Below are 20665 nucleotides of genomic sequence, written 5' to 3' on the forward strand. Positions count from 1 at the left end.
ATTTCCTTAATAATATTTAATAATAATATTCCATAATAATTTTAATGTGTCTTTTTTACCACCAAATCCACAAATTAATAAATATCTTTCAAAAGTCAAGGAGAAAACAAGTATTAATAATTAATATATATGTTAATTATGGATTTGGGTTGCAACCGTTAGATTGAAGTTAAGAGAGTCTACTTCACAAGTCTAACGGTCTAAGCTAAAGGAAATTTTGCGTTAAAAGTTTATGTCTAAAAAGAAAATTTCGCTGCGTTTATGTAATCATATAATTAAAATGAACGCATTTCTCTTCTTTTATTAATTATTCTTACGTATGTGTGACTTTTCATGGGATAGATCAAAGCTTTAAAACTCCACTCCTATGTGAAATGATGATTGAAAAAATTATATATGTTACCTTTAGATAAAAACTCACAGATTATGTAAACTTCTATTTAGGTAAAGTATAAAACTATATTATCACTAAAATATTAATTAGTAGAAAATCTTAAAATGTGACACTTATAAAAAGAGAAGTAAAAAAATACAAACATTGATATTTTTAGGTGGACTACATAGTGTGGAATCATGCCTCTTTCTTATTATACGTCAGCTAGCTTATCAAAGCACAAATGAACAACAAAATATCATATTTTTATAAGAGTTTATCAGCAATAATTTGCTAATTAATATTACAACTAACATTAATATATAGTTTATAAATGGTGAAGGTGTTATTTACTGATTTACCATATATATATAAAGCTCCATTCTTCAACCTTTAAATATAAGTATAAAACATCAATTATCAAAGAAAAATACAAAAAGATATATACATAAATAAATGGCAACTCTTGAGAAAGAAGGAAGAAAGTCTGGAGTTTTAGGTGGTAGCAATCGAATAGCTGCCATTGCAACGTCTCCTAATAATAATGTTGATTTAGTTATTGATAATGGTTCGCCTTCGCTCTCTCCTAGCAAACACTTTGATGAAGCTCCAACTAATAAGGTCATAATCTATTTTATGTTATTTTCGTTCTTTAGCTTTTTTTTTTTTTTTTTTCATAATTATTATGTCGAAGTTTTATTTCTTTTAATCTAGTTTTCATTATTACTAAGTATTCTCTCTCAAAATAAGGCCTTGTTTGATCCATCACGTATCAAAGCTATCAGTATGTTTGCTAAAGTTTAGTTCGTATATTAAGTTGTGATCAAAACCCTTAGCTTGTATCGGACTAGTCAGTTTATATAACTTGTGCTCACTCAAAACGTACTATTTACATACACTTGAAAGGTCCAACACATTGGAACGTCGTATTAAAACATAGTGGTAATCCTAGTAAATTCATATAATTGAGAGAGGCATTACATCCATCTAATATAGAGATGTCATTAGCTACAAGTGAGGTAGAAACTTATGGGTTACAAGTTAAAATTTCATTAGTTGATATCCATGTAGAATTTATTTGAAATTAGGATAAAAAAAAAATAAAAAAATAAAAAAAATAAAAAAAACCCTCAAAATTAAGTGTGTTCACATGAGGTGTCAAAAATTAGAGATATTAAGAGATTTCATATCTCTTGATATCTTGGTTATTTTGGTATCATATATGATTAGCAAAATAATAATATACAACATCACAATAATAATCAAAATAATTTTTTTCTTTTTGACACCATAATAACAATAATCAAGGTATCAACTATCAATATATGTATATCTCTTAAAGTCTCTAACATCAAAGCCACAGAGTGATCTTCAAGTTATGTTGATCGAACCACATTTAGATAATGGCGTAAGCTTTGAATTTTAATTTTCAAAAGTCTAACCACTAAATTTTAAACTATAAAGTTATTATATATATTTATTAAATTTGATTTTCTCTTGAATAAACTCGTACTTAGTTCTTTGTACGCAAAAAAACTAAATTAAATGTGCTAATTAATTAGTTGATAAATTGTTATAGGAACCTGGGTGGAAAAAGTTCTTATCATTTGTTGGTCCTGGCTTCCTGGTTTCCTTGGCTTATCTAGATCCTGGCAATTGTAAGTTTCTCTTTCCCTTAATTACTTACAAATCAACGGTTAAGATTTAATTTGTTAATATAGTCAATGATAGTCAAAGATAGTCGGCCATAGCAGATAACTACGCTAGAATTTTTAAGATTTTCTTACATGTTTCTTTTGATTATCTACAAACTATGTAATATTGAATATGACACATACAATAATCAAGTAAGTTGTAATTAGTAGATATGTCAAATTAAAGCAATAAACCAAATAATTATTATAAACACATACGTAGGATGAAGTATATATAATACTTAGTAGTTATTATGTTTAGTTGAATTTGTCTTCTTACATATTTTCATTTGATATGATGCGATGTACCAGTGGAAACCGACTTGCAAGCAGGAGCTAATCATCGATTCTCGGTAACTACTCTTATCTTTTTGCTATAATTACAGTTATTTTTTGACAGTTGATAATATTACTTTATAATTACATATAATAATTATTTTTGGTTTACATAGCCGACTCACCTATAGGGTTAAGTCTTTATTTGATTGATAATATTACATTATGTATTAACACCCGTCAAAAATTAAATAAATAAAAAATATATATAAACTATTTTGTATTATATTTGTACATACATATATATATAAGAGATTAGTCGTGGGTGACTTGTTACATGTCTCACTTAAGACCAACTATCTACGAAGTGCTCGTTAATAGCACTAGTTTTTTATTTTAGCTCGTATGTATAACGGGAAAGCTTGAAAGGAAGAAGTACTAATATGATGGTCTCATTTTTCAGCTTCTATGGGTGATTCTTATTGGATTGATTTTTGCTTTGATTATCCAATCTCTAGCAGCAAATCTTGGTGTGACCACTGGTAAGCCCCAAATTCTTAATCGTAAAACTATAATACGCATATTCTTGTCTATTTGCACACACGTGACTAGCACATCAAAAAGAATGAAATAGTCTGGTACTCTTTGCACAAGGTACAACTGGTTGTACGACGAGTACCTAAAATATTACCCCGATATTATAGTTTATCGAACATTAATATACATCTTATATAAGTATGTCAAGATGAATGATACTTTATTTTTTTTCAGGTAAACACTTGGCTGAGCATTGCAAAGCAGAGTACCCTGTATTAGTGAAGTATTGCTTATGGATGCTAGCAGAAGTAGCAGTAATCGCAGCCGATATACCGGAAGTCATTGGCACCGCCTTCGCATTGAACATCCTCTTTCATATTCCTGTTTGGGCTGGTGTTCTTCTCACTGGTTTAAGCACTCTCCTACTCCTTGGACTTCAAAAATATGGGGTAATCCAACATCTATGATTTAGTTAGTTCGGAATATATATATAACTGGTTTATGATTAATGAACGAACATAAAAGGTTGAGACAATGTGACAACTTTTTTTATTTATACATGTGTGGGCGTATGTACATTAACAAAAATCATGGAAAAAAAAGTCTTATGTTGTGGTTCTTTTTCTATGTTTCTTTTGGCGGTGTTATAGATAAGGAAGTTGGAATTGTTGATAGCAATATTAGTGCTTATAATGGGAGCTTGCTTCTTTGGAGAGATGGGTTATGTGAAGCCGCCAGTAAAAGATGTGGTTGAGGGCATGTTTATTCCTAAGCTTCAAGGCCAGGACGCCACTGCTGATTCCATCGCGCTGCTTGGTGCTCTTGTTATGCCGTAAGTTTCCATACAATTTCACAAACTCAATCATTAAGCTCTCACTTGATTCATGAGAAAATAATCATTACGTATTAAAAAAAAAAAAAAAAAAAAAAAAAAAAAAAAAAAAACTGCACTTATAGTATAAAACTTTTTCTTGGGCCTCGTTAAGGCCCAAGAAAAGGTTTTTTTACTCTTATCAAGTATATGTATTTTTTAACTTTTTAATCCGTGCTTGGTAAAATTAGTGATGTTAACAATTATCCAAAACTTGACTCTTGACAGGCACAACTTGTTTCTACATTCAGCACTTGTGTTATCAAGAAAAGTAACCATGTCTACGAAAGGCATTAATGTATGTAGTGATGAATACAACAAGCTATTGATCTAATGTCTAATATATATGATTATTATTACCATCATTAAGTTAAACTAATGTTATTTTGCAGCAAGCATGTAGATACTTCTTATTAGAGAGTGGTTTTGCTTTATTTATCGCGTTTTGGATCAATGTAGCCATTATATCAGTATCCGGCACAGTTTGTTCAAGCAAAAATCTTACACAACTAGAGGCACAACAATGCAGTGACTTGACCCTTAACAATGCTTCAATCCTTCTTCAAAATGTCTTAGGCAAAAAAACTGCCGCGATTTTCTATGGCATTGCTCTCTTTGCTTCGGGGCAAAGCTCTACCATCACTGGGACTTATGCTGGCCAATATATTATGCAGGTATAACATCTTATTATGTCATAATATTGTAAAATAACATTTTGCGCGAAGCAATCAAGGGGATCAGATGTACACAGCTTTATTAATACGATAACAAAGAAAATGTTTTCAATTCACCTACCAACATCTGTATGCTCAACTTCATAATAACAAAAAGGGCAAGGAATTCAATGGATTGTGTTATTAAGGAACAAATAATATTATATAACAATTTTGACGCTACATATATTTTGTGTACAGGGATTTTTGGACCTTAAAATGAAATCATGGTTAAGGAATTTAGTTACTCGATTGGTGGCTATTACGCCAAGCCTAATAGTTTCTATCATCGGAGGATCAGCAGGAGCTGGGAAACTCATTATTATTGCCTCGGTCAGTGATTTTTTCGATCTTGCTAGATGTACACAATACAATATAATTGATTGAATTTGTTAGAGGACCAAAAGTTTAAACTGATGGTTGTAGCCTATTAATTGATTTATATACTCTATCACAATTCATTTTTCTATATAACATACGGATGTATATATTATGGCAACTAATACAATGAATATAATTTTGTAGATGATATTATCATTTGAGCTTCCATTTGCTTTGATTCCACTCCTCAAGTTTAGCAGTAGTTCTACCAAGATGGGACCTCACAAGAACTCCAATGTTGTAAGTTAACTTCAATTCAAGTATACTAACTCAACACCCCTAATCTAAAAAACGAAGTGTTTCATCATAAAATTGATTTAGATGTTACTAATAGTAGTTTTTAACTTGGGCAGATTATTGTCATCTCATGGATTTTGGGACTTGGAATAATTGGCATCAACATCTATTACTTGATCACGGCCTTCCTTGGGTGGTTGCTACACAATAACTTACCTAAAGTTGGTAATGTGTTCATGGGAATCGTCGTGTTTCCATTGATTGCTATCTATATCTTATCGGTCATCTACCTCATGGTTAGAAAAGATAGGGTTGAAACTTTCATCGACACTACAAATGTGGTTCAGAAAGAGGACGATCTAGCTAATGTCTCGCTACCATAATATGCAAACTTATATATGGCTTTGAAAATGTCTATGTTCGAATTGTGTAACGTAACGCAAATGTATGTAGCAAATTTCTTGACGTGCTAATTTTAGTGGTAAGATCTTTGAGAAGTGCTAGGCGTACCTTGACGTGATGGAGGTTATCCGTTCGAGCCTAATTATCCCCAAGCTATGTCCTCTAATTCCTGCGTATGATTGATAAGCATGCTATCATTTGTTCTAATACAATTGAACCCTCGAAAACTAGAGCTATCAGTTTCTGACCCGAACCGTTAAACCCAACTGTTTCGAACCGATCCGAAAAGGAACTGAACTGCTTAAAACCCGTTTTTGGAAACCGAAAACTGACCCGACCCAATTTTTTCCAACCCGAAACTGAACTAAATCGAATTTGTGCGAATCGTTACTAACCCGACCCGGTATCAAGCCAAACCGTTACAACCCGAAACTGAAAGCAACCCAAACCGATTACGCCTAAACCCGATAGTAACCCGACCCATTTTAAACCGAAAACCGTTAAAACCCGATAAAAATCCGATAAACCTGAATCGTTTCAACCCGTAACCCGTTGTGACCGAACCGGTTATAATCCGTAACCCGTTGTGACCGAACCGTTTACGACCTGTAACCCGTTGAGACCAAAACGTTTAAAACCTGTAACCCGTTATTACAACCTGTTACCCAATATGTTTATGATCTAATCCGTTTCAACCCACTACTCGATAAACCCAACTTATTTATGACTTGACTTGATTATAACATGACCCGTTCCTACCCGTTATCTGACTAATTCGACTCGATAATCATCCGACTCAATTTTAACCCGATATGATTTGATTAGAAACCCGCATCAAATTGGGTAAACTCGTTTTCAAACCAACCAAGTTCAATCTAAACCGATTATAACCTGAAACGATAATGATTGGACCCGATTTTACCCGATCTGTTTTGAACCGAAACCCATTTTCGAACCGACCCAGTTTAACCCAAACTGATTATGACCCGAACCAATTACGACCCATCCTGATTAAGACCCGAACTGTTTTTAACCGATACCCACATTAAACGGGCTAAACCCGTTTTCAAACCGACCCGATTCAACCCAAATTGATTATGACCCGAACCGACTAGAACCCGACCTGATAAGGACCCGATCCGAATAGAAACTGCAATTACAAAATCCAAACCGAACTGACTCGATAATTTTCAAAACCGACCCGCTAATTATTTCAACCCGTTATAAACCGACCCGTTATAACCCGAAACTGATAAACCCAACCCAAACCCGAACTGTTTACCCGAATTGACACCCCTAGTCGAAAACAAATGGAATATTGCATGTCTTATACTTGTATTATTTAGAGTAGGTTTCTTGGTGACCTACAAAAGTTGAAACTTTTTGTATTTTCATGAATTATCTGATATAATAATACTTATCATCAATGTTTGAGAAGTTCTCATGGGTCTATTGTGCAAAGTATTATTATATTCTACGAATGAACTACAAGCAAATGGGTTCTATCTTTAATAGACACTACCTCAAATTAAATGATCTCTATAGATACATATACTAACTAGTTTAGTTGGTTAAAATTTAAAAGTAGCAGTAGCACTCAACACCCAAAATCAAATCAAGGACCGTTCAATTACTATACTATCAATCCACTTGATACACGAATATACGAAATATATTATAGCAAATACTCCCTCCGTTTTTAAATACTTGTTTCACTTTTTTTTCGGCTGTTTTTAAATACTTGTTTCATTTCCTTATTTGGAATGTTTTTACAATATTTAATTCATTTTTCACCTAGTGGACCCAACATAAATCATATTTTATTAATTTCATATTCTCCCTCCTCCAATTCTCTTCACTACTTTTGCTTTTTATAATATTTTATTCTTTCACCTATCCCACTACTTCCATATTTTATTACTTTATCAAATTTATCCTAAAACTCCGCACGTGGAGAAATGGAACAAGTATTTAAAAACGGAGGGAGTATCAAATTTCTCTTAAAACTCCGTGCGTGGAAAAATGGAGCAAGTCTTTAAAAACGGAAGGAGTACAAAAAAATGAAAAATCGAGTAAAACCAATTAATTGGTCTCTTCTTCCTTCCCAGCCGAACCCACTCTTCTTAATGTCACATTATTCTCATCATCTTCTTGGAACCTTTTGTAAATATCCCCCTTGTAAAACTTCCTTGTTCTAGCAACAAGAATCAAAGACACAAGGGCAGTGAAGAACGTAGCAGCCGCGATTATAATGTAGGCCAACTGGTAGCACTTGACTCCATTGCACTTCAACTCCTCCCCATGCTTCCTCGTTGGCTCTAACGCCTTGAGTTATCTCAATCCCTCCTTGTCATACAAATGCCCCGCGACTCTCACACTAAATATGTACGACCCTAATGGACCAGCCAATGAGCCGTAATTGTACAACGTAGCATAGTGCTTGAGCCCAAAGAGCTCGGATATGATAGAGTAGAGGTAGGTCACCTCAGCACCAAAGCAAAATGCCATGACAATCGATGCTACATAGAGGCCATATGGCGCGTTGAAGGCTATGAGAAGGTGAGCAATGCACGAGGTAAAGAGGACGACGCTGAGACAAGCAGGCCTAGGCCACTTGTATTTTAACAAGTGCTCCGAGATGAGTCCTCCTAACACACGCCCTAAATATTGCCATATACCAATTAAGGACACAAAAGTGCTAAGGTTTTTTCTAGGGTACCCTAATGATGTTCCAATTTGACCTAAATTGTCTATTGTGGTTAGGTTCCCTCCTATGCCACACATTGTAGCAAGGAACAATATCATCATGTCGATACTAAACGTGGCCTGTAAGATGGTGTGGTCTTCCCCTAGAGCCGGAGGGCTAAATACATCTTGGAAACATGACACCTTTTTTGTATGCTCTACATCGCTATTTCCATTACTATTACTAGTACTAGTACTATTACTATTACTATTACTATTACTATTACTATTACTATTAGCAGATTGATTCATTGATGGAGATTTATCGTTACCAGGCATGACATTCACCTCGGATAGGGTATTGGATGGAGCTCGAGTATTATTGTTCACTTCAAGCATAGCTTTTGAAGAATTATATAGCTCTTCTCTAAAGATTAGGGAGATAGGGAGTATGAGGAGAAGCATGATGACAACACAACTCATACCATAACCCATTTTGCTGAACTCGACTTGTTTTTGCACTATGATCATAACCATGATGAACCCCGCAAGGACTAGAGAGATGTAAAGGATGCCATTAAAAAATTTCTTCTCTCTTTTGATTTGTCTATGACCTCGAACACTAAATGCAAAGAGCAATAAAATTAGTGCGGGTAGCCAAGCGATGAGTAAGATCACCCCATCAGCTATGGTATCATTGCCGTAAAGCGCATGATATAATTGAGACATAACAGCCCCACCTAAACCGATATATGACTTCAATATCCCGATCACAACGCCTCGATTCTCAGGGAAGTTCTTGATTCAGGGTACTATAGCGCCGGTGTTGGCAAACCCTAAGGAGTTAGCCCCAATGGTGATGTATAGACACATTAGCCAAACCGGAGGGCGGAAGATCTTGTGAGTGACCGAGAGCCAGATCATGAAGTAGCCAAAAAAGTTAACAACCGCACCAAGTGAGAGGATCACCCATGGTGGGGCCACCTCCATGATGAGACCGGCGTGGACACTAACATTAGCACCAAGGTCTTTGAAGAAACTAAGGAGATTAAGGGTAGCTTGATCATACCCAAGTGTAGTTTTAATTTCACCCGAGTATAGACCAAATATATAGGAGGTACCAATGAAGGAGAGGATTATGATGGTTGTAAATGCCATGAAAAACCGCCCTGCGAGGAGCTGTACTGTGAAGCTTCTAGCCTTTGTACAACCGCCATCAAAACGACTACTGTCAGTGGCCATTTTTACTTGTGTGTGTGTGTGTGTTTTGAGAGAAATAAGTAGTGGTGTAATGTTTCAAGTAGAAGCATTTACATTATATATTACAAGAGTGATTATCTAAAGATATGCAAGAGCAAATTAGGACAGAAATAATTTTCTTTACCAAAAGTTATTGTGTTGAACAGCCAGGTATAATATTTACGTAAAGAGAAGATCACATGATAAGATTTGCAATAGCCAATTAGGTAAATATAATGGATAATATCAAGGTGTATATTTGATATCATCTTTATCATGCTTCCCTAAGACGGATAAGACATCTAAGAGCGGCCTTGCTAGTGGTTTGGTGAGGAAGGTTGCAACCTAATCTCCGGTTGAAACGTGACTCGAAAGGCTCCTTGTATTTACTCACGAATAAAGTAAAATGCTATAGCTAGATGTTTCATCTTAGAGTGGAAGAATGGAATAGCACTTAGATTAATGGCACTAGGGTTGTCATAATAAGTAACCATTGTATGAATTGGTTTAACTTCCAAATCACTCACAAGATTATGAATCCACATGATTTCAGTGATTCCAGTGAACGATCTATACTCATCCTCAATTGAGGAACGAGCCAAGGACTTTTGTTTCTTTTAACACCTAGTAATATTGTGACTGTAAACAACAGAGGTAAGTTGTGTTTTCTAAGTACAACCAAAGGCAATAAGAGTTCATTTGAAGCAATCAATTTCCTCCAATGATGAAGTGTTTAAGCTTTTGTTTTAATTGCTATATAAGAGCTACCAAATGGAAGCGGTATAATAGATAAGGAATTGTGTTAATCACAGAGATGAACTAACTTAGCTAGTAAAGCAACCCAAGAAAATATATTGTTAATGGCTAAACACAAGCACCGAAGATGAGATTATACTGTAGCAACGAGCAGAAAAGTCATCCCCTCAAATGTGAATGACAGTTGTTCAATAGAAGTTGAGAACCTGAAGTACATACTAATATTTAAACACTATGAAAGCACATTTGAGATGTGCTTGAAATGATTCAGCCCCCCTCTCTTAGTCTCATTAAGCAGATCAAACACCTCAAATAGAGGAAGTACAAGGGGAAGATTTGCTCCAGGAAAAATGAATCAAGACCAACGAACAAAATACTTGAAAAGATGCATACAAAAGTTAAAGCCCAGATAACCTGTCACTCTCTGATAATAGGCATCCTTTCCCTTCGTTCGCGCACTAAGTATCCGTTACAGGAGACAAATATGAGAACCTAAAAATTACGAAGCAACTAGATCTGGTGTTTCAGCCTCAATGGATAATAAGGCAGTGTGTACTTTGCCCAACCAACTATCCAGCCGGTCACGCAAGGATGTGATTTGTGGAATCCCTAAAACTCTCGGTTGCACCCAGGATACATGAACTGTCCCCTCAACTTGATCAATGATTCCCTCAATAAGATGAACCTGTATCCAAAGTCATTCGGAGTTCACAGTGAAGGGCAAAAGAATTAGCTGTCTTATATTTGACAATCTACTAGAACTGGTAGAGTTACATTTCTAAAACACTGATGGAATAACAGCAAATAAATGCACCAAGTAGGCAATTTAGTACAGTCAAAACTAGAATAATATACAGGAAACCTTTGGCCAAACATTGAAAGTGGTGAACTACTCCAGAAGACAGAAGCTTATTGTTTCTAGAGGCAGCAGTTGACAGAAAAAGAGTAGCAACACAAGCCCAGCCCCTCACCAAAGTAAATAATTACCATTGACATTGAGGACTTATTCAAGGTTTACCTCACCCTTTTTTTTTTTTTTTTTTTTTGTGACAATTAACTTCTGGGATAGGATGAGGACTTAATTTAAGAGATTGCCCCAGAGTTTTTTTTTTTTAGTAAAAGTTAATTAATACTGGCAGAAAATTATAGGAGATCCACAAATCCCTTTCTAAAATGCATAATCCCGCTCGTTTCATAAAACGTACATAGGACTTGAAATTTTATTTTAAAGCTACTAAACAGTAGTTCTGCAGATGATATACTTCGTATGTAGTATGATTCTATGAAGACACTTCACTTCCCTTAGGACAAGTTAACATCTTCCATTTTGTAATGTCCCACGAAGTTAGAACACCCTATGCAAGAAAATTTCCCCTACCCTAAAGTTAGGCACTCCACACACACACACTTTTTTCACAGGGAGAGGAGTAGCAAATAAAGGGTGTGATCTCTCTACCTGATATTTACTTTATTTGAACTTATCTGAGCTTATAGTAAAATAAACCTAATTAGTCCTTTTTGGCCCCAAAATGAACACATCTGAACTTATTGTTGTAGCAACTTATGGTGGACTATCTCACATCTATTTCACATCTAATCCAAGTGAGAGGCAATAACTTCTCACCAGGCTACGAGTTATAGTTAAAATCACTTTTCATTTGCAGGTTAATAGTTATAATCACTTCTCAGTTCTCACTTGCAAGCTATAGGAGTAACAATTACAAACACACAAAATTATGACAGCACAGGATCTCACATTTCAAGATAAACATAGATATAACCACAAAGGTCTCCATCAGTTACGACCAGTGAAGACATGTATAAAATGTTAAAAGTTAAAACACAACTTACAGAAAGGCTCTTCATGAGAAGATACTCAACGTCTTCAATAGACAGCCTAGTGCGCTCTGCAATGACCTTCAAGGGAATTGTCCTATCTTCTGCTGGTCGGCTGCAAAGTAATTAAATAAATCAAATTGCCATGCTCAGACTGTGAAATCAACAAGACCACTTCAGATACACTAAAATAGATCATCACTAAAATTACTAATATACATCAAATTACTATGACATACTTGAAGATGATTTCCATCAAGCACAGAATATTAATCTTCTCCAAAAGTTTCCTTTCATTAGCAACCAAAGCTGGTTGTGCATTCAAAGCATCTTTGTGCACATTGCATAGTTCTTGATACCGAATCAGGTCGCCAGTGTTAAATGCTTGCAGAATATAGTAGAGCCACTCGACCTTTGTCCCAAGAAGAGACTTTAACTGAGGGAAGGTACAGAATAATCGCATTAGACATAAACAAATCAATTTAATGAACATACATAGAATTATTGATGGGAAACATTCCAATGAAACTCTGCAAGCAACAAGCATATAAGGTGAATGAGATAGAGATATACATATCTGATGCTTAGCAACATTAAAATAACAAATCAATATCATTAAAGACATGAGGCGAAGTCAGGCAAAAGGAGCCATAGAGCCTAAGCATAAGATAGGAGACAAGAATGAAGAAACATGCCTCCACCAAAATAAGGCACATTTTTTCTCTTTTGATTAAAGATATCATCAAACTACACGATATATTAGACAAAGCAGATTAAAAATAAGCTCTGAATATTTTTTTTATTTTTTTTGGTGTTTAGAGAGCCACAAGGGCGGGGGTGAGAATTGATCCCAAAATCTACTGGGACCGGGAGGAAAGCTCTAACCACTTGAGCTATCCCTCACCCTCAAAATAAGCTCTGAATATAACTATTTCATATGACATTTTGTTATTAAAAAACAAAAAAGGGCTTCTCCTATCAGTCATTGAATCCCTGACAACATGCGACCTAAATGATAATGCTTTGTCTGCAATGAAGTGTAAAGACAGCTAAATTTACAGATATATCACCAAATGACAGTAACTAAAACATGATCATATAGGTATTGTTGCACCTTAAGCACCACCAGGGAACATATAGAAAATGACCTGTACTTCCATGCACACAAGAAAGTTTGTAAATACAGTGAATGACCTACAACTTACTCCATATAATTCTGTGTCCACAAATGAAGAGAAGACACAGGGATAAACCCTTTTTGGCAGGAAAATATAGATTAGGTGTTACAAAAAAAAATTTAAAACTTAAAAAATAATAATAAAAAAAAAAATATATATATATATATATATATATATATATATATATATATATATAAAACCTTCAAATATATATAGAGAAAAGGAAAAGAAATACATAGAGTTGTTAAAAAAAATTAAAAAAATTGTAAAACCGGCTACACATACATCATAGACTTGATAAGATAAAGACAGATCAATTATCATCACAGACCACACTAAAATGCCAATAAAAAAATATTTAATACCCAAACTTTCCTTCACTGTAACAAATATATAACATTGGCACAGAATGAATAAAACGGAATGGTAACTGTCTCAATCTTAGCCATCTTGAAAATAAATGTGATCCTAGAATCTTAACTCACCGCATGTCATCCTTGCTGGAAGCTTTCTATGATTAAAACTGTTTTTTAGAGGGTAATGTGCATTTCGAGATGAAGTAAAACCATGATCATTAAAATTGCCAGTCTTCATTGCAAAAATAATAGGTTTTTATATATGCATGAGCACAGGAACCAAATAGACATACCAGCATTAGAAAAGAACCATCAGTCAATAATCATAGGTCCATCAAGACAAACAACACAGAAAAACCAGCATATAAAAATAAAATAAAAATTCTAGGTAAAGGAGACTTACAATTGGATGGGCAAGGAGCTCTCCAAAGTTGTAGATATTCTCTCCCAACAGTGCAGACAATGAAAGATCAAAAGCCAAGTCCTAGACATATATTGAAAAAAATATAAATAATTAAATAGATAAGTGAAAAGAATGAATAAAGTAAGTTCACTAAAAAAGGACATATCCGAAAATGATGTCGAAATATGATTAGTAGGGTAAATGGTAAGAAAATATTTTATTTTTCATATATTCCCGCCAACACATTCCTGTCAAACCTATCTTCCCATTCTCATCAACATCAAAACAGCCATACCTGCATTGCATGTAATTCAAAGTCCAACCACAGTATATTACTTCCCCAACTTACCATAGCAGCAACAAAAGAAAACATATAAATACCAATGTATGACCCATAATCAACCATCAAAAAAACTATGTCAACTTCAATGCTACATTGCACCTTTAATCGAGTAAGTCCATTGACCACACCTCCAACTAAGAGGGATTCAAAACCTTAACATAAGCTTTTGATTTTCATTCAAACCCAGGTGTTCACCTAAATTAAGCATTTTGTGAAGGGCAATAAATTCGTTATGCTTAGAAACACAACAATCAAATTGATATTAAACAAACTAGACCTAAGTCCACAATGTAAGGTTGGCCTAGTTCACTCCACTTTCACAACTTGAATTTACCTAAGAAGCAAGTAACCCAATACAATCCTTGCTGACTATCCGGCTCAACCAACACAGCTACGTCTTTGTAAAAAACTATGTCACCAATAGCTCTGACAAGACAATCCTACATACTAGGACAGTAGGACTTGCATATAGAGATCAGAAATTATTACGCTGCTGAATATGGATTCAGATCTTGGAACAATATTCATAGATTAGATAGAGATTCTTGACAGATCCAAAAATCAGGACCCAATGTTCAATATTTTTTTTTTCCAAAAGACTGATCAAGTTTATTAGTAAAAACCCAGTCTAGAAATATAATACTGAAGCAACAAAGGATTTAACAAAAAAAAAAAAAAAAAAAAAAAAAAAAAAAAAACACCTGAAAAGATGCAAATTAAACAAAAAAGAAAAGTTACCAGCTTGAATGATTCAGAAAGAGACTCCACTGATGTGTAAGCAAGATAAAGGAGAGCATTCTTGTAGAACTCAGCAAACTCCTGGCGTGCTTTATGGTACTGAGATGATACCCAATAAAAACTAGCATAAACTGATGGATCAATATCAGTCATACTGTCAAGTGTGGTTTTTCCATCTTCCAATATCTTCTTGCACTCTTTTTGTTCCCCTTGCTCAAGCTTAAACAAAGCCATCTGCATCTTTATATAAAGGACAGGCTCCTCTATACGAGATTCCCGGGTAGCATGAAGCTTTTCAATCACTCCTTCAAGATAACCAATAGCTGCTTCTTTCTCAGCATACTGTCGGGATACTATGACAGCAAAATGAGCAAGCTTAAGGAGATTTATCTTTGTCTCAAAGTCTGTGATGAAATTGTGATATAACTGTATCAGGGCATCACCAGCCTGCATAGAATAAACCAAAGGCATTACAGGATAACATCAAGAAAGCTGTGTGATCAAATAAAAACAGCATGGATCACAATTGAAAAGAGTTGAACTGTGGAATGAAGATTAAATACAGAGATTCTACAAAATATAATACACTATTGTCCTCCTTCGTATTCAACTTCTTGCATATATAATTTTTTAATCTACTTCTGTCTCATTCCTTGAGAGTTTATTATAATCAGATTTTTTGACAGAAATGTCTTCCACCAGATATGAAGAAAGAGGACAAAATCCATGCTGGATCAAATATTGCATAACAAGAAGCTCTCATCTATGTACCCATGTCCAAACTTCCAAAACATTAAGAACCTAAAATGAACAGTTCATTGTTGTACCACTAAAAGTTATTTGAATGCTACTACTTTATTAGTATGACATCCGCAACACTGAGCACTACTTTTGAAATCATGGTAATTTGACCATTCAATCAATCAATCAAAGCCTTAATCCCATAAGTGGGGTTGACCACATGAACCAAAAAGGGGGTATTTTCATATCAGCGTAGCATAGGTAGCAATCCCTACGTCAACAGACAATATAGGCTTGCATATGTAACACCATAAATGCACCAAAAATGATATAACGTTCAAAAGAATGATTGACATATAGCTTTGGGGGGGGGGGGGGGGGACATTACAATACATATGAATTTAAAAACCAAAACACTTCCATTGGATACTACAAGGATGAGAAGTGATTTCAAACATTTCAAAAACAAGAAAAGTATTTTATATTTAAGAAGTAATATGCTCTAGATTCATAAAGTACAAGACTTGAATCCCAAATCAACAGTTCCCTCACTTGCTACCCTTTCATGACAATCGACCGATCAAACATGGGTGTGTTGGCTGTGTTGCAGCAAAATCCTACCTTAAAGCTACTTCAAAATACTTGCATCTCATGTCCTAAAAGGTCAGTACAGGATGCACTATTAATTAGGAGTGTCGCGGTATCATATAGGCAGGTGTAAAAACCTTCCTGTTCCAATAAATTATAACAGTTGAAATTAGTCATCTATTGGCCTGAAGAGACAAGTCCCCAAACTATAGTTACCAAATTCCCTAATCCCCCTGTGAGCCACAAACCAAAAAAGGTGTATTAATACTTGAATGTGGTACAATTTCGTCTCAATTAACACTTTAACAGTATTAGGTAGAAAATTGTGCACCCACACACCCCGTACTGCCGAATCAAGCAACACTGCCTACACTGGTTCAGATTACCACGTAGCAATAGACATCTTAAACTAAATAACTTTTGTCATCTTGATGAAATGGAAGTTGAGTACTGAAAGCTCTATATTCTGGCCTTATAAAATAAATTTAAAATAGGCTAATGTTATCTTCACAATCAAGCATTCACATGCTTGCACATCCAATGCTTAAAATTCAGCTATTCCCAACATCATATGTGTGACACACTGACACCGCTTTGATCTAGAAAACTGTTCACAAGCCCTACTCATTTAAAAGGTTGACTTACTTGACTATGTGTATATTTGCGATCGTCTGACCATCTAAAGCAAAAGAAGGTTTCTAGGTGAGTGATCATATCAAGAAATAAAAATCCTGCTGACTGGGGTAAAGTAAGATATCAATAGCAATAATCATCTCCCTTGTTTTTATGGAAATTTTCTACATCGATGATAAATGATTACACACAGTGAACCTTTATGCAAATATATGTTCTTGAAGACCTTAGATAGTCAATGATCACTGGAAAGCAAATTGAATTGATTCCATTCAGAAGCCAACAGCCTTTGACAATCTCAATAATTCTCTCTAAAACATTGTACAGAACGAATTTCTATAGGCATGCATATTGTTTAGAGATACTAACAATTAATAACATGTGGATACTTTACAGGATTCAACAACTTGACATGACCTAATAATAAGATAAATTTTACTACTGCATCCAAAATTTCCGCACAAATATGAGCCTAGTTCTCCATATACTAGGGCTAAGTAGAAACAAAAAGATAATACAATGTTACTTTGACTATCCTTTGACCTCAAATATATGTGTGGGAACTCGAATTCTGGATACGGAACATTTCATTTTAGAACAACAATTTCCACAAGGTCAATTTTCACACCTATACCCATACCCATGCCCATGCCCATACCCAACACAAGTAGTTGAATATGAATGAATATGAACACTTGACCGTCAAATAAAATAAGGATTCTCCACTGAACAAAATAGTGAAATAAACAGCTTGGCCTACTAATTGGTGTTTGTTCTAACCAAAGTACATATTTAGCATTTGCAAAAAATAATGACAATACTACAGTGGACCAAGAGGACAAATAAACACTCCAAAACAAGCATATCTAAATCCTGGATCCACATCAAATATCTGCTAATCCTTGTACCCACTAACCCAAGTCCAAGAAATATACACAAGTTCCATGAGTCTATGATTCTATCTGAAACCAACTTAATACCATTAGAAACATATCAACAGGGAAATTCTATTTTACTCAGCTTGGTGCACCCAAAATTAGCAAAACCAGTAGCAATGCAACATAATTAGATTTTGAATAGGGTCCATCCCATAATTCTCGGCTCAGTCCACCCAAAATTCCGAAACAATGTAGCTCACAAAATATAATATGGCTACCTTCTAGCCACATGCATCCAGAACCAACTGAATTAATATATTTGAATGCCCTATCCCATGTAATTAAGGCAGTATCTCATGTCAATTAGGATCGTATCACAAAATCTGGCATGAGTAATCTGATTAACATCAATGGTGTAACTAGATTGCCCAAGAACCCTCTCCTTTCCCGCTTTCACACAGTCACATACAAGTAACACAATTAATTCCACAGACCAACCACACGTTCCACCATTTTGCAATACATTCTTCGATTATCATCACATCTCGAAATACTCAAATCAAGCTAAAACCCTAATTGAGTTCAAATCCTCCCAAAGATCTATCCCTCAAAACCCTACCCTCATAAAATTCAACCCTACACATCACAAAACCCTAAATTCCGCAAAATCTAATCCAAATCAGTAAACCGCAACAAAATTACATCGAAATCAACAACAATTCCAACAAATTCAACAACAAAACAAAACAATCAGAAAATCAATCAAAATGAAAAATCAACAAACCTGGAAAACAGCGAGAGCGACGAACTTCTCGAGCTCGAGTGTAAGCTGATGCCATAACTTCTTCTGGTACAGATCTGCGAGAGTATTGTACCATTCAGCGAGCTCAGGATGCGCGCTTCTGAGAGTATCCAAGTACTGAAGCGCCGACATAGTTGAGGTTTCTCTCTCTAGTTTCTCTCTCTACTGTGAAAATTTTCTGGGAAGTAAGTGAGAGAAAGAGAAAGATGAATGAACAAGTAAAAATGCGCAGAAAATAAGGAAACCACCGAACACCGGGAGGAGAGAGAAAGTGGTGTCGTATGAAACTTGAAGGCCTAACCTAAAGGATTTTTATTTTTTGTTTTTCTAAAATAAATCATTAATGTTGCTTTTTTTGAAAAAAATTAAAAATGAAAAATTCATGAGTTTCTTGTGCAAAAAGAAAAGAATGTTTAAGGCTTTTTGGTTTGTGCTTCATACAATAAGATAAGGCTTTTGGTTTGTGTTTGGGTTGGGCTTGTAGATTGGGTAGTTTGTGTGTTTTGATGGATTAATTAAAATGTTTACCAATTCAAGGAATCAATAATTTAAGGCACAAAGTATCTTAGAATTGGACTTATTATCACCAGGCTACACTCCACAATCGGTGGTTTTTGCAGTTTTAAGTTGGGTTCGATAATAGCTTCTGAAGTATACTGTGGCTTTTAAAGTTTAACGTATTTAACTTTGTACGTGATAGTGAAAGAGGTGATAGATGAAGTGTTGTTATGGTGATGTGGTTAACTGGTTACTAGTGATTTAAAAAGTGGAGTTTTGGGAAAGGATTAAAAATTTTAAGTTTGGGGTAGAGTAGATTTAAAAGTAATTGCTTACAAAAGGTAGGATGTACGTTTGTAATTTGTTTATTCGTCATTTTAAGTCGTAGTTTAAATTGATTGTTCATATGTGATTTCACATATAATAGTTAACAGCTATTACAATAGCTACTTTTGTTGAATATGTCTTTGACTAAACAAACACAAGTACACAACTATCCCAAGTAGCCTTTGATCAAACACAACTACAGTATTCCAAGTTTCTTGCTCAACTACTCTTTATAAGTTAGAATATATAATTTGCTTTACTAAAATCATACATGAGTCATTATAATTGTTCCTCATAAAGGCTTAATTATCAATGAAGACTTTTTGTTTTAACAAAAACTTTCACTTCATGTTCATTCAACCATAACAATTTATAAGATACACGTCTTATACTCATGATAAATTGATAACTCCCTAAACCACATCTTTTTTCACAAATTAGTGGAGGGTTGGAATCAAATAGAAGAGAAACCATATTTTTCAAGTCAAAATGGAAGACTAGACTACCTGAAACTTATTTGGATTCTGCAAATCACTTGTTTGCCAATTTACAATTTCTCTCTCTCGATTTGGGAAAAGTAATTCTTCATATAATAAAATTGACACTTCACACTATTGACAATCTGAAGTGATGTTATACTGGACTAATTCAATAACCTTCACAATAATAACGTTATAGTTTTATTACCGTCGTTCCTTTAATATTAACCTTTTTATAATTCTACCACAAGATCTCAATTGTTGCTATCCTCTCTTCGTGACCCTAGTTAGAGTCATCACCGTTAGACCTGGTTATTGGGCGGGTCGGGTCAGGGTCGGTGCGGGTCGGTTGCGGGTCAGGGTCAAAGAGGGTCACATTTTATAGGGTCAATATAGGGTCGGGCCAATGCGGATCGCGGGCCGATAATGGGCGGGCCTACAAAATATCAATTAAAATAAATATTGGACATAGCCATTATTAAATACATATGAATACAAATTAATCTATATAATTATTTTTACATTATGTATTTTCTTTATCAACTAAATTTGAAAAATATGTTGGCCATATATTGACCCTACCCAATAAGGCCCTGTCCATTAATAGCCCTGTCCATTAAAAGCCCTATAAGCTTGGCCCTGACCCTATTATCATTGGGCTACCCTATCCAATAACCACCTCTAATTACCGTTATGGATAA

The 20665-nt window shown here is 34.8% G+C and overlaps 2 protein-coding genes and 1 pseudogene across 2 annotated transcripts; 1 reads left to right on the forward strand and 2 right to left on the reverse strand.

Annotated features, from left to right (window-relative positions):
• The first annotated feature begins 829 nt into the window (after positions 1-829).
• LOC145569455 (metal transporter Nramp7.2-like) lies at positions 830-5535 on the forward strand. The gene is made up of 11 exons (XM_081628798.1): positions 830-994; positions 1953-2031; positions 2380-2420; positions 2807-2885; positions 3115-3329; positions 3531-3712; positions 3980-4049; positions 4144-4425; positions 4666-4797; positions 4990-5085; positions 5199-5535. Exons 1-11 carry the CDS (start codon positions 830-832, stop codon positions 5463-5465), a joined length of 1608 nt encoding a protein of 535 aa, XP_081484924.1. The 3' UTR covers positions 5466-5535.
• A 2031-nt stretch (positions 5536-7566) lies between these two features.
• Positions 7567-9411, reverse strand: LOC145567004 (protein NUCLEAR FUSION DEFECTIVE 4-like; annotated as a pseudogene).
• An 849-nt stretch (positions 9412-10260) lies between these two features.
• LOC145567963 (26S proteasome non-ATPase regulatory subunit 13 homolog B-like) lies at positions 10261-18956 on the reverse strand. Its single transcript, XM_081627395.1, has 6 exons — positions 18643-18956; positions 15019-15465; positions 13938-14018; positions 12240-12436; positions 12016-12115; positions 10261-10849 (listed from the first exon to the last, which is right to left on the reverse strand). The coding sequence occupies exons 1-6, from the start codon at positions 18790-18792 to the stop codon at positions 10664-10666; spliced, it is 1161 nt and encodes a 386-aa protein (XP_081483521.1). The 5' UTR covers positions 18793-18956; the 3' UTR covers positions 10261-10663.
• Between the last annotated feature and the right edge of the window lie 1709 nt (positions 18957-20665).

This window comes from Chenopodium album, chromosome 11 (genome assembly GCF_948465745.1).
Source record: "Chenopodium album chromosome 11, dcCheAlbu1.1, whole genome shotgun sequence".
Taxonomy (NCBI): Eukaryota; Viridiplantae; Streptophyta; class Magnoliopsida; order Caryophyllales; family Amaranthaceae; genus Chenopodium; species Chenopodium album.

Coding starts and splice junctions, on each gene's coding strand:
- LOC145569455 (XM_081628798.1), top strand. CDS start 830: ATGGCAACTCTTGAGAAAGAAGGAAGAAAGTCTGGAGTTTTAGGTGGT. Junction 2,032..2,379: donor TTATCTAGATCCTGGCAATT/GTAAGTTTCTCT, acceptor GCGATGTACCAG/TGGAAACCGACTTGCAAGCA. Junction 4,798..4,989: donor AACTCATTATTATTGCCTCG/GTCAGTGATTTT, acceptor ATAATTTTGTAG/ATGATATTATCATTTGAGCT.
- LOC145567963 (XM_081627395.1), bottom strand. CDS start 18,792: ATGTCGGCGCTTCAGTACTTGGATACTCTCAGAAGCGCGCATCCTGAG. Junction 14,019..15,018: donor TTTCTGAATCATTCAAGCTG/GTAACTTTTCTT, acceptor ATATATGTCTAG/GACTTGGCTTTTGATCTTTC. Junction 12,116..12,239: donor TTGATGGAAATCATCTTCAA/GTATGTCATAGT, acceptor ATTACTTTGCAG/CCGACCAGCAGAAGATAGGA.